The sequence below is a fragment of the Trachypithecus francoisi genome, unplaced genomic scaffold (assembly GCF_009764315.1).
Source record: "Trachypithecus francoisi isolate TF-2019V2 unplaced genomic scaffold, Tfra_2.0 Lachesis_group12, whole genome shotgun sequence".
Taxonomy (NCBI): Eukaryota; Metazoa; Chordata; class Mammalia; order Primates; family Cercopithecidae; genus Trachypithecus; species Trachypithecus francoisi.
The window spans coordinates 13,756,922-13,770,720 of record NW_022681457.1 but is presented as its reverse complement, the minus strand read 5'-3'; the positions used below and the strand labels follow the sequence as shown (position 1 = coordinate 13,770,720).

At 54.5% G+C, this 13,799-nt stretch overlaps 1 protein-coding gene across 4 annotated transcripts; it reads right to left on the bottom strand.

Moving 5' to 3' along the window:
• Nucleotides 1-315: 315 nt before the first annotated feature.
• Nucleotides 316-8,009, bottom strand: LOC117091869 (zinc finger protein 324A). Of its 4 annotated transcripts, XR_004440560.1 has the most exons (6): nucleotides 7,881-8,009; nucleotides 5,471-5,597; nucleotides 4,935-5,051; nucleotides 2,688-4,037; nucleotides 1,880-2,037; nucleotides 316-1,074 (listed from the first exon to the last, which is right to left on the bottom strand). XR_004440560.1 is itself a non-coding variant. In XM_033224751.1 (5 exons), exons 2-5 carry the CDS (start codon nucleotides 5,589-5,591, stop codon nucleotides 1,946-1,948), a joined length of 1,680 nt encoding a protein of 559 aa, XP_033080642.1. In that variant the 5' UTR covers nucleotides 5,592-5,597; nucleotides 7,881-8,009; the 3' UTR covers nucleotides 1,126-1,945. The 4 variants fall into 4 exon arrangements, 3 of the variants coding, with proteins under 3 accessions (XP_033080642.1, XP_033080644.1, XP_033080643.1); XM_033224751.1 differs by lacking the exon at nucleotides 316-1,074 and having other exon boundaries at nucleotides 1,126-2,037; XM_033224753.1 differs by lacking the exon at nucleotides 316-1,074 and having other exon boundaries at nucleotides 1,126-2,037; nucleotides 2,714-4,037.
• Nucleotides 8,010-13,799: the final 5,790 nt, after the last annotated feature.

The window sequence follows — 13,799 nt, the reverse complement described above, 5'->3', positions numbered from 1 at the left end:
CTTTGTTCAAGAAGCGGCCGGGCGCGGTGGCTCAAGCCTGTAATCCCAGCACTTTGGGAGGCCGAGACGGGCGGATCACGAGGTCAGGAGATCGAGACCATCCTGGCTAACACGGTGAAACCCCGTCTCTACTAAAAAATACAAAAAATTAGCCGGCGAGGTGGCGAGCGCCTGTAGTCCCAGCTACTCAGGAGGCTGAGGCAGGAGAATGGCGTGAACCGGGAGGCGGAGCTTGCAGTGAGCTGAGATCTGGCCACAGTACTCCAGCCTGGGCGGCAGAGCGAGACTCCGTCTCAAAAAAAAAAAAAAAAACTTTGTTCAAGAAGCATCTATCAAAGGCACAGAAATGATTTCATGTGACTCTCTAGGTATCTACTTGTTTGACAGATGCTTTTGCTCCTGACTCCCATGGGCTCCCCAGAAAAGTGCTCCTTCAGGCAGGGAAGGGTTATTGTCTGCATTTCACAGCTCTGCAGACTTAGTGGAGGACAATGGTTCCAGGGACCTACTGGGATTCTGGTGGCCCAAGTCTTGCAGGCTCCGGGGGAGCTAGGTCCTATGTGTTTCCACTCCCTGCAAGAACCTGTGAGGTTTCACAGGTGGAAGAATCTGGCCCCAATATCAAGTAAGTGGAGCCTGAGTCTCTGCTCCTTGTGTATAGGGCAGGATAGCTACAAGATTTTGGAAGCCATGGGATGGAGTGCCCACTGGTCTGGAGGCAGCGTTGCAGGGTCACCACAGGGCCACGCCCTCTATCTCAGCAGCAGAAGGGACACAGCCCTGCCTTGGTGTCTCCACCTACCATCCTCCCATTGCCAGGATCCACCAGGACTCGTCTCCCAGCCGAGCTGCTGCTCCAGCCAGCCCCACTCTATCCCATTTCATCCAGCTCCTGGCTCCCCCAACCCACCTCTGGCCCTGAAAAGGATACAGGTATCCCACTCCCTCCCTGGGCCGCAGACAGGCTGCATCTCTACTCTGTGGCCTCTTGAGGGTACCCAGGTTGAAGCCAAGTCCAGGAACTTCTGTGATGGCAAACGCTGATGGAATGTCAGGGTATGTTCAATACCATCTGCATTGTATGAGGGTGAAATGGGTGTCAGTTTGCTACTGTTCACACAAATGTTTAAAAAGAAACCTTTATCAGAGAAGCTCTTTGAACTGTTATTAAAAACTGAACCATGCTCTGGAGTAGGGACAAGAGGCTATGCTCTGGAGGTCCCAACTGCTGTACAGGAAACTGCAACACCTATTCTGAGTTGCAGAAGCTAGTCGGTTTTTTTTTTTGTTTTCATTAAGGAGAACATGAATTTGCTTGGAGGTGAGGCTCCAGGTAGGGACACAGCCTGGTCTGCTGAAGGCCACAGGAAGCAAATGGCCCCCCAGTCCACCCTTCCATCCCTGCCATGCAGGGCCATTACACTGGGGTGGGGAGGTCCGCAGGAGGGTGTCACACATTGCCTTAGGTAATAGCAAGTCCTTCCTATTCAGCTCTCTGTCCAGCCTCCAAATGAGGAGGGATAACGGGGGATGGGGGGGGAAGTGGCCACCAAACCCAGCAAAAATGAGCAGCTCCATCTTGTCTGAAGTTATCATCATCCCCCTTGGGTGTAAAGGGGGACCTTGGTAAACGAGTCAGTGACAGGCCGTGGCCAAGCTGAGACTTGGACGAACACCTGAACAAGTGCCACTGGAAAGCCATCATCCTAGCTCTGTCCTTCCAAAGCTGAGAGTCACATGTTCCCCCATGGGCATCCCTCTCCTGAGTCGGCTATGTGTGTGAAGCCAGGCCAGGCCCTCATACCTGACCAACCAGAGTGCAGCCCAGAAGATGAGGCATCTGGATGCTGGATCAGTCCACCCGGACTTGGGTACCGACTCCACTGTGTGCCATGGGAAACTCACCTTCCAAGTCAGGATACCAGTGACAGCAGCCATCTCACTCTCACACGGCTTCAGGAGAAATTTCCCAGCACTCAGGACAGGAGCTGGCAGTGAGCACGTGTTGGCTCTCATTAGGACCCCACCTGTCAGCGTCTGCAAACATGATGTTCAGTGGACCCAAACCTTTTCTTTTTCCCAGAGGAGGTGGCTGACACTGAGAGCCCACACCCTGATTCCCAGTCCCTTGTGGTCTCTTGTCTGCTAGGCTGGCCTCTAGGAAGCCTTGGATGAACAGAGGCAGTGGTGGGTTGAGAATACCCTCAGTGGGCATCTATCCAGCGGCCAGTTTGTGTGCAGCTGTCATAAGTTTCTCTAGGCCACCCCCAACCGATGCCCGCATCCCCCTCACCTTAGCACCCGCTGTCAACACATGAAGCAGCACCACAGTGCAGTGCTGTGACTGTCCGCCTCCTACTGGCTCTGAATAGTCTCGACCCCACTAGAGTTCAGCCACCACATCCTCCCCATGACGCTTCTGCAGTGCTACCTCTTTGGGGATGGAGGTGTGATCTGTGGGTGAACTGGCAAATCCTGTCCCCAAGTGCAAATGAAATCACAGCCAAAGCCCTAACAAGCACGGGGCTTTTTCTCTGCTGTGGATCTGCAGAGGACATACGCCCTTTAGCTGTGGACGGGATTCACACAAGGCCAGGGCTGCAACCTGTGACCTCAGACCTCCCCTGGCTCCGAGACTGCGGCTGGGCCCGAGGCGGGAGTGGGCTCGGTTTCCTTCCCTGGCGCACCTCCTGATGATGTCGCGGAAACAGACCTGGCCTGGGGGTGCAAGCTGGCCCTGGATCGCCGGACGGGCTTCTCGCCGGTGTGGATCCTCTGGTGGTGGAAGAGGGCCGGGCGCTCACGGAAGGCGCGGCCACACTGCGTGCACACGAAGGGCTTCTCGCCCGTGTGAATGCGCCGGTGGCTCAGCAGCACAGCGCCCTTGGCAAAGGCCTTGCCACAGTCCCCACAGCGGAAGGGCCGCTCGCCCGTGTGCAGGAGCTGGTGCTGGGTGAGGTTGGAGCTGTGGCTAAAGGCGCGGCCGCACTGTGGGCAGGCGAAGGGCTTCTCGCCCGTGTGCACGCGCTGGTGCTTAAAGAGCGAGGAGCCCTGGCTGAAGGCGGCACCGCAGAGCGCGCACACGAAGGGCTTCTCGCCCGTGTGCGTACGCTCGTGCTGGATCAGATGCGAGTTGCGGCAGAAGCGGCGGCCACACTGTGCGCAGGCATAGGGACGCCCGCCCGCGTGGATCTTGCGGTGCTGGCTGAGGTTGGAGCCGTGGCTGAAGGCCTTGCCGCACTCGGAGCAGCTGAAGGACTTCTCGGCCGTGTGGATGCGCTGGTGCCGCACCAGTGAGGAGCTGTGCCGGAAGGCCTTGCCGCACACGGGGCAGGCGTAGGGCGTCTCGCCGCTGTGGATGCGCTGGTGCTGAGTCAGGTGCGACGTCTGGCTGAAGGCCTTGCCGCACTGGGCGCACTCGTAGGGCCGCTCCCCGGTGTGGGTGCGTAGGTGCTTGAGGAGGTCGGAGCTCTTCACGAACACTTTGCTGCACGCCCTGCATTCGAAGGACTTCTCCCCAGCAGGGAGAGCCTCGCCCAGCTCATCCCAGGTCGAGGGCTCCTGGCCACCGAGGAGTCTCTGAGGCTCCTGCCAAGTTGGACCCATTCCATGATGCCCCCGACCGCTGGCGGCCTCCAGATCCGGGGCATTCCCGAAGGCTCTCCCAGGGACCTCCTGTGCACACGGTTTCTGCCGCTCAGGGGTCCTGGGCTGCCTCCCAGGCACCGAGTGCTCCGTGAGCGTCTTTTCCCTAAGCTGGCCGCCCTCGGGAGGCCTAAGTGGGGAGGTCAGTCGCAGGCTGACGCTGGCTTGCCCACTGCCCGAGCCTAGCAGGAGTCTCTCCCAGTAGATCACCGACACCCCTGTGGGTTTTCTCTCCCGACATGGGGAGGCACTCCGTTGTTGCTGCAGGCTTTTTACACTGTGGTAGGCACCGGCAACTGGGAAGATGCTAGTAGTCATCCCAGGTGGGGTATCTGGGAAAACTGGTGGCCATTCTCCAGAAACATCTCCATCCTCTGCCAAACTCCAGGAACCTAAAGGCAGAGAAACGGTGGTTGCCGGGGGCATCCTGGTTAGGAGAGGACCAGGGCAGGTTGAGTGAACAGGCAAGAAGGAACCCAGGGGGAGGCTGACACAAAACTTAGGGGAAAAGTAGAGGTGAGGCCGGCCCTCCAGGAGAGGGCTAGGGTTTGGAGGAATCATCTGTCCTGACAGGTGTGGCACTGACTACACTGGGGACTCCCATGAGCAAGACGGCAGCCCCCAGACACCCGGGATGTGAAGCTGAGGAAAACTGAGCGGCTGCTGTATGCCATATACATCTCCACACTGGCTATTCCGCCCACTTCCTGTCCATTGCTCACCCATGGTCCCCCCCCACCCCGCCCCGGCCCTCAGGCACCCACTCCTCAACCTGCTCTTGCAATGACTTCCATCCAGTGCTCTAGACTATACTCCTGAATCCTGCTTACTGCCTCCCTCTCCCACCACACCATGAGCCCCAGAAAAGCAGGACCAGGATCATCCTGATTGAGCCTGTGCCTACATTGCCTGGAATGGGCCTGGCCACTGTGAGCACTCAGGAAACGTTTGCTGAACACAAAGATGAATGATGGGTGAAAGATATGACCTATTAATTATGGCAGTGACTAGCCATGGAGGGTTTGAGGCCAGCCCAGGTGATGGCAGGACTCTGAGATGGTCTCACCACAGCCTGAGTACCCTTCTGTGTCAACCCAGCTCCTGTGCCCTTGGAGCACCACCTTCAAGGGCAGCTAAGGCTGCAGCCTCCAGGAGGGGCTGATGATAGAAGGGAAGGGAATCAGGTGGGACGCAGGTGAGGAGGGTGCTTCTGGGGAGTCTGGGAAGCAGGGACAGAGGCGTGGCCACAGGTTGGTCCCGAGTTCACCCCACCCTGAGCTCCCACTCACCAGGGTTGCGCCTCCTGTAGGTGTTCCTGGACAGGACCATGTCTGTTCCACTGGGAACCCAGGGCTCCTCGCCACGCTCAAGTTGGATGACCACACGAGGTCGAGAGGTGGAGAGTCCTGTGAGAAGGAGGTACAGGTTAGAGTCCAGCCCCAGCTCAAGACAACCGACCTCCAAACAGAGGGCAGGAGTCCGGGCTTCATGGAAACAGAAAATGTCATCTGTGCAACAGGAGAATCTAAAGATGGCACAGGGCAAGGGGCTCACAGGAATAGCTCATTCACCCCAGGGCAGCAACTGTGCCCAGAGCACCAAAGGAAGGGGACTGAGCCCAGGCTTGGAGAAGCCACAGCTGGACAGGGCCAAAGGAAATGGGTGAGCCAACCAGACTGCATGTCTACAGGACCAGACTCCTATTCCACATGACCCCCAGCTGCAAGGTATGGGCCTGCTTGTCAGCCACCAGGGAGGGGAGGGGCAGTCCCGGCCAGTCAGCTTCTCATCAATAGCCTGTTTCATGGAGTATCCAGGACCTTACCCAGCGAGGCCACAAGTGCAAAGTTGTCCAGCATCACACGGCGGTACAGGGCCCTCTGGGCTGTGTCCAGGAGCCCCCACTCCTCCTGGGAGAAGTACACAGCCACATCCTCGAAGGCCATCTGGTCCTAAAAGAGCAGGCAGGAGGAGACAGGCATGGTCTAAGGCTGGGTTATCCAATCTTTTGGCTTCCCTGGGCCACACTGGAAGAATTGTCTTGGGCAACACATAAAATACACTAATGACAGTTGATGAGCTAGAAAAAAAAATTTGCAAAAACATCTCATGTTTTTTTTTTGTTGTTGTTGTTGTTTTTTTTTGAGACGAGTCTCGCTCTGTCGCCTGGGCTGTAGTGCAGGGGCCAGATCCCAGCTCACTGCAAGCTCCGCCTCCCGGGTTCTCGCCATTCTCCTGCCTCAGCCTCCCGAGTAGCTGGGACTACAGGCGCCCGCCACCTCGCCCGGCTAGTTTTTTGTATTTTTTAGTAGAGACGGGGTTTCACCGTGTTTGCCAGGACGGTCTCGATCTCCTGACCTCGTGATCCGCCCGTCTCAGCCTCCCAAAGTGCTGGGATTACAGGCTTGAGCCACCGCGCCCGGCAACATCTCATGTTTTAAGAAAGTTTATGAACTTGTTCTGGGCTGCATTCAAAGCCATCCTGGGCCTTGGGTTGGACAAGCTTGGTTTAAGGTATGGCTGTGAGCCAGGACCAAGCTCCCCATCCCAACAGCCACCTCCCATGATGTCCCTCAGACACTCACCCTCCTTCCCTGGATTCTGCCCCCACCATCTTCAGATGGCACTTCCCTCACATGTCTGGGAACCCTCCCCTCTGCCCTCCCTGACCAGACCCCAGATGCCTTCTTGGCCTCCCCACTGGCCACGCCATACACAAGCAAACTAGAGCAAGACCTGGCTAAGCCCTCAGCTGCCACACCAAAGGCAGCCCCAGGTATCCACTCATGACTCAGCATGACCAGATGAGCCTTTCCTGCTCTTGGAACAAGAAACTCTGTAAGTCCCAGCTGGGGCTTCCCAGGCATACCCATCACTGAGACCTTCCCCTGCTGTGCTTGCCAGACATTTCCAGGCTGCTCATCCAACCTGAGGGACTGGATGATTTTCACCAGTCACCACAGGGGAGCAGCCCCAAAAACCTGTGAACACAGAGGAACTCTATCTCTTCCTCTTTCCATGGTGTCCCCTCTCTTTCCTCCCCTCTGTTGCCACCCTCCCCTCCTCAGCTCGGTGCTAGGCTCTTCCCAGTAGCCCCAGTCATCCCAGCTGGTCTTCTTCACGCTCAAGCCATAACTGCCCACACCTGGCTGAGTCCCTACCCATTCCTCAGTCCAGTTCATAGGCCCTGTCCTCAGCCCAGGTCACCAACAACGTCAGGTCCAGTGACATGACCAACCTGGGACATCCCAGACTCCTGATCTTTCCCCCGAAGGAAACCTGCTTTCCCTTCAAGTCTCCTTTCTGTCTACAGCAGCTCCCTTCTTCCAGGCGCTCAGGCTGAACAACATGGAGCAGTTCGTTCTTCAAACAGCCCACATCTGATGCATCCGCAGATCCACCAGAATTCACCTGGCCGCTCACCTCCACTGCTGCCCAGACTGTGGCAGTCGGTTCTTCCCTTCATGCCGACACCCCTGCATGTCTGTTCTCTACGCAACAAACGGTGGAACCGTTTTAAAGTCCCAGCTCAGATGATGTCCTGATTCTGTTCAAAACCCGACGCCCTCGAGATAAAGCCCACCTCCTTGCCTGCTACTGCAGCCACACACGTCCCCTGTCCCCCAGCTCGACATCGGGAGCGCTCAGGCCCAGAAGCGCCTGGGCTCCGGCTCCCCTTCCAGGTTTTGCATACGAAGGACTCTCCCCTCCGAGCTTCCTTCAGGACCTCAGCCCCCTGACTGCCGGAAGTCGGGAGCCCACCGGTGCCCTGGACACAGGGGTTTACACTGACCCCCGCAACCCCCCAGGGCGGGGAGAGGAAAGACGACGAGGCGAGGTCTAGGAAGCGGCCTCCCTCCGTGGGGGCGCGGTCTGAGGGAGCAGGGGCTTCCCCGCCTCCCCGGCGCTGGCTTGTCACCGCCGCCGCCGCCAGCTGAACTCGCAGCTGGGAAGGAAGAAAGGAGTGAACCACCCGGCACCATCCCCGCCCGCAGCGTCCCAGGGCCGCCCCGCGCCTCAGCCTCCCCGCCAGTCATGGACGTGGAACGCCCAGCGCGCAGCCTCCTGGGCTGCCGCACGGTGGGAGAGCGCATGGCTCCCGCCGCGGCCCGACAGTCCCCGGGACGCCCACAACGCACTCTGAGAAACAGAGGCTTGGGGGCGCGGCCGGCGGCCGGCGCCCTTGGTCACGACGCGTGCGCAGGGCAGGCCCGACGCGTGCCCTCAGCCAGTACCTTCCTCGCCGCCAGCCTCGGGCCCCGGGAACCTCCTGGAAACCGGCCCCGACCCGCGGGCCCCAGCCCAGACCACCGGTATGGCCTGACGCGGGCGGCCAATGACAGTCCCACCGCCGGAACTCCAGCCCTTCGGTTCTCATTGGCCCAATGCGTGCCGCGGACGCTTGCGCACAGCCTTCCGGGTCATGTGGCTCCCGCCTGTTTCCCTGCGTGGAGGCGGGGCCACTGCCGGTCTCCTTGGCAACGCCCAAGCCCCCGCCGCGCGCGGTGTTGGGAAATGGAGTCGCGCGGCGGCCTCGGGTTTTCAAGGGTTTGGTGGCGCTGGTGCACTCGCCCGGTGTGTAGTCCTGCCTTCGGCATTCCCAGTGTCCTCCCAAGCACCCCGAGACTAAACCCTGCAGGTGCAAAAGCAGAAACTGCCGAGGTTCCAGAAGGCAACACCAGCAGGCAGCACGCAGGAGAAAACGCACCGGGTAGGGCAGGTGTAGGTGGAGGCGCCAAAGCCTGGAGCTCAGGGTTCCCTTCCCAGCTCCGCCTCTCACTGACTGTGCGTCCTGGGCGCGGGTTCGACCTCTCTATGTCAGTAAAGGTTTAAGGTCAGTTTTTCAACCTTTACACCAAGAATTCTCAGCCCATAACCCTACGTTTGTCTCAAGTCTGTGATTGTTCTTGGACTCTTGCTCACAGCATCTGTTTTCCTTGTAATTTGGATGGGCAGAAGGTACTTCCCTAGCCTTGCTTGTCCTTAGACCATCTAGTTCTTGTCTTGCCCCACACATCACAATATTGATTCTTTTTTCCTTTTTTCTTGGGACCCATTTAAGTGTCTTTTTTTTTTTTTTTTTTTTGACAGGGTCTTATTCTGTTGCCCATGCTGGAGTGCAGTGGCACGATCTCGGCTCACTGCAACCTCTGCCTCCAGGTTGAAGTGATCCTCCCGCCTCAGCCTCCCTAGTAGCTGGGACCACAGGTGCGCGCCACCACGCCTGGCTAATTTTTTTATTTTTAGTAGAGACGGAATTTCACCATGTTGGCCAGGCTGGTCTTGAACTCCTGACCTTAGGTGATCTGCCCGCCTCGGTCTCCCAAAGTGCTGGGATGACAGGCCAATTTAAGTGTCTTTGACACATAAAAACGAAAGGCAGAGCAGTCTCAATAGACTGTCCCTCTTGGCAGAGAACTGAACCTCTTGGCAAAGGTTCTCTCTGTCTTGTTTTTGGAATCTGTAGACAGTTCTCAGGTGTCCAGTTCCTTAACTCTTTTTGCCTCCCTCCCTCTATACCTACCTCCATCTATAACTATCTCTCTGTCAAATGTCAGCTATAACTGTCCACCTAATTGATTCTACTAGTAAATCCTTGTAGAGCAAGGGAGCTCATCATGTTTGGAATGTTTTAATATAAATTTTGCTACTTTGAAAGAATTTAACATTTCAGGACTAGCACCTGGAATCTGAGCACTTTGGATGGCCAAGTTTAGCGATCACTTGAGCCTAGGAGTTTGAGACCAGCCTGAGCAACAAAATGAGACCCCATCTGTATAAAAAAATAGAAAAATTAGCTGAGCATGGTCTTGCAAACCTGTAATACCAGCTACATGGGAGACTGAGGTGGGAGGATTGCTTGAGCTCAGGAGTTGGAGTGTTCAGTGAGCGATGATGGAGCCACTGCACTCCAGCCTGGGTAAGAGAGAGACCCTGTCTCAGGAAAAAACAAACAAAAACCCTGAAGAAAAAAAAAACCCAACACTTAGAAGTATTAAAGTTGTGATTTAATCAAATGCTTAGAGGAATTATTACCATTTCAAGCAGTGTATGCATGTTTGGAGGCATTTTAACTCTTTAAACGTTTTTTTTTAAATTTTAATTATTTGAGACAGCATCTTGCTCTGTCACCCAGGCTGGAGCAGAGTGGCGCAGTCTCGGCTCACTGCAATCTCTGCCTCTTGGGCTCAAGAGATTTTTGTGCCTCAGCCTCCCGAATAGTTGGAATTACAGGTGCATGCCACCACACCCATCTAATTTTTTGTATTTTTAGTAAAGACAAGGTTTCACCATGTTGGTTGGGCTGGTCTCGAACTCCTGACCTCAAGTGATCCACCTGCCTTGACCTCCCAAAGTGCTGGGATTATAAGTGTGAGCCACTGCACCTGGCCTGAGTGTTATTTTGATATTTTTTTAGTTTTTTTTTTTTTTTTTTTAGATGGAGTCTTGCTCTGTGGCCCAGAATGGAGTGCAATGGCATGATCTCTGCTCACTGCAACCTTTGCCTCCCAGGTTCAAGTGATTCTCCTGCCTCAGCCTCCCAGGTAGCTGGGATTACAGGTGCCTGCAACCATGCCAGACTAATTTTTGTATTTTTACTAGAGACAGGGTTTCACCATGTTGACCAAGCTGGTGTTGAATTCCTGACCTCAGGTGATCCACCCGCTTTGGCCTCCCAAAGTGCTGTGATTACAGGCATGAGCCACCGTGCCCGACCGCCTGAGTGATATTTTCTAACACATTTTCTACTTCTCATGCTGGTGTGACCTATAAGATGACTGGTATATGGTATGCTATCAGTCATAATGATGATTATTGAGTTCTTGGCCACAAAAAATAAAATGGCCAATTTTTTTTTTTTTTGACAATCACATCTTTAACCGTGCCATTTTAAGTTTTGTCCTCTTCCTTCTTGGGGAATGGGACTGCCTCAGTTGGAGATCTGGAATGATTGAAGATGCCCTCAAGCAGGGCGGCATTTTTTAAAAATGAAAAATCTGCAAGTCAATGCTTTTGAGTTTAGCTTGCAGAAGGATTGGTTAAGAATACCTGATATAGGCCGGGCGCGGTGGCTCACGCCTGTAATCCCAGCACTTTGGGAGGTTGAGGCGGGCGGGTCACGAGGTCAGGAGATCGAGACCATCCTGGCTAACATGGTGAAACGCCATCTCTACTAAAAATACAAAAAAATTAGCCGGGCGTGGTGGCGGCGCCTGTAGTCCCAGCTACTCGGGAGGCTGAGGCAGGAGAATGGCGGGAACCCAGGAGGCGGAGCTTGCAGTGAGCCCAGATCGCACCAGGGCACTCCAGCCTGGGGGACAGAGCGAGACTTCACCTCAAAAACAAAAAACAAAACAAAAAAAACAAAGAATACCTGATGTGCCTCCCCCAACTTCTTTTTTTATTTTGAGACAGGGTCTGGCTCTTCTGCCCAGGCTGGAGTACAGTGGCACAATCCACCTCACTGCAACCTCTGCCTCCTGGGCTCAAGTCATCCTCCCACCTCAGCCTCCCCAGTAGCTGGAACTACAAGTGCATGCCAGCTAATTTTTACTTTTTTTGTTGTTATTGTTTTTTTTTTTTTTTTTTTTTTTTTTTTTTTTTTTTTGAGACGGAGTCTCGCTCTGTCGGCCAGGCTGGAGTGCAGTGGCCAGTTCTCAGCTCACTGCAAGCTCCGCCTCCCGGGTTTACGCCATTCTCTCGCCTCAGCCTCCCGAGTAGCTGGGACTACAGGCGCCCACCATCTCGCCCGGCTAATTTTGTATTTTTTTAGTAGAGACGGGGTTTCACCGTGTTAGCCAGGATGGTCTCGATCTCCTGACCTCGTGATCCGCCCGTCTCGGCCTCCCAAAGTGCTGGGATTACAGGCTTGAGCCACCGCGCCCGGCCTGTTGTTATTGTTGAGACGGGGTTTCATCATGTTGCCCAGGCTGGAGTTCTCTTCAACATGGTTGTAGGGAGTCCTTTATTAGATGGCATTTCTCATAAACAGAATCTCCAGGTTGGAGCCCTTGATCTTTGATATTTTGTCTCCCCGGAGCTCACATTAAGGAGAGTTGGTTTGTAGGCTCCTTCATTCAGGACCATTGGAAAAGCCTTAGGCCACGGAGGGTTAAAAGTTTCTGTAAGATGGCCGGGCGCGGTGGCTCAAGCCTGTAATCCCAGCACTTTGGGAGGCCGAGATGGGCGGATCACGAGGTCAGGAGATCGAGACCATCCTGGCTAACACGGTGAAACCCCGTCTCTACTAAAAAATACAAAAATCTAGCCGGGCGAGGTGGCGGGCGCCTGTAGTCCCAGCTACTCGGGAGGCTGAGGCAGGAGAATGGCGTGAACCCGGGAGGCGGAGCTTGCAGTGAGCTGAGATCTGGCCACTGCACTCCAGCCAGCCTGGGCGACAGAACGAGACTCTGTCTCAAAAAAAAAAAAAAAAGTTTCTGTAAGCTTTGTAAATTTATTTTTTAATTACCTTATTTGTACATTCCAGCAATCTGGAAGACTGAGAGTAGTATGCAAAATCGGAATTCTAAATAACCAGTCATATGTTAAAGTAGATTGAATTGTTTCATCAGTGAAATAGATTCCTTGGTTGCTGTGAAGCTTCAAAGAAACTCCCCAAGAAGGAAGAGGACAAAACTTTTTTTAAATTTAATTTCTTTTTTTGAGACAGAGTCTCACTCTGTCACCCAGGCTGGAGTGCAGTGATGTGATCTCGGCTCACTGCAAGCTCCGCCTCCCGGGTTCCCGCCATTCTTCTGCCTCAGCCTCCCAAGTAGCTGGGACTACAGGCGCCCGCCACCCCACCCGGCTAATTTTTTTGTATTTTTAGTAGAGACGGGGTTTCACCGTGTTAGCCAGGATGGTCTCCATCTCCTGACCTCGTGATCCGCCCGTCTCGGCCTCCCAAAGTGCTGGGATTACAGGCATGCAACGCCCAGCCAACTTTTTTTTTTTTTTTTTTTTTTTTGTGATAGAGTTTTCCTCTTATTGCCCAGGCTGGAGTGCAATGGCTGGATCTCGGCTCACTGCAAACTCCACCTCCTGGGTTCAAGTGAGTCTTCTGCCTCAGCCTCCTGAGTAGCTGAGGTTACAGGCATGGTCCACCACGCCTGGCTGATTTTGTATTTTTAGTAGAGATAGGGTTTCTCCATGTTGGTCAGGCTGGTCTCGAACTCCTGACCCCACATGATCTGCCTGCCCCAGCCTCTCAAAGTGCTGGGATTACAGGCATGAGCCACTGTGCCCGGCTGAGGACAAAACAAAATGGCCATGGTTAAAGATGTAATTGTCAAAAAAATTTTGGTCAATTTTTTGTGGCCTAAAAGTCAACATAGGCCAGGTACGGTGGCTCACGCCTGTAATCCCAGCACTTTGGAAGGCTGAGGTAGGCAGATCACGAGGTCGGGAGTTTGAGACCAGCCTGACCAACATAGAGAAACCCCATCTATGTAAAAAACTGGCACAGTTGAAAGGCAGAGCATCTAGAGCTTTAAAAAATTAAGAATTCCAGGCTGGGCGCGGTGGCTCACTCCTGTAATCCCAGCACTTTGGGAGGCTGAGGCTGGCGGGTCACGAGGTCAGGAGATCAAGACCATTCTGGCTAACACGGTGAAACGCCGTCTCTACTAAAAACACACACACACACAAATTAGCCGGGCATGGTGGCGGGCGCCTGTAGTCCCAGCTACTTGGGAGGCTGAGGGAGGAGAACGTTGTGAACCGGGGGGGTGGAGCCGAAATCACGCCACTGCACTCCAGCCTGGGGACAGAGCAAGACTCCGTCTCAAAAAAAAAAAAAAAAAAAAAAAAAAAAAAAAAAAAGTCAAGGATTCTACTTTTAAATGGAATCTTGAGGCTCCCACAAGATGGAAATACCACAGGACAGGGCTGTGTTTCCACAGCACACCTCACTGCATGGACATTCCCTGAGGCTGGTGGGAGACCCAACACCCATTAGCCCACTCTGTGATCAGCCCATCTCCCACAGGATTCTTATCCCTTGACGGCCACCAGCCACCACCAAAACCCAGCCCTTGCCAGGAACTTGCCAGTCACCGCACACCCAAAGATCATGTTCTTTCATAGAACAAAGTAACCCCCGGCACCCCCCAAGCCAAAAGGTCAGAGAACTCAGTGTAAAAGAGATCAGAGCT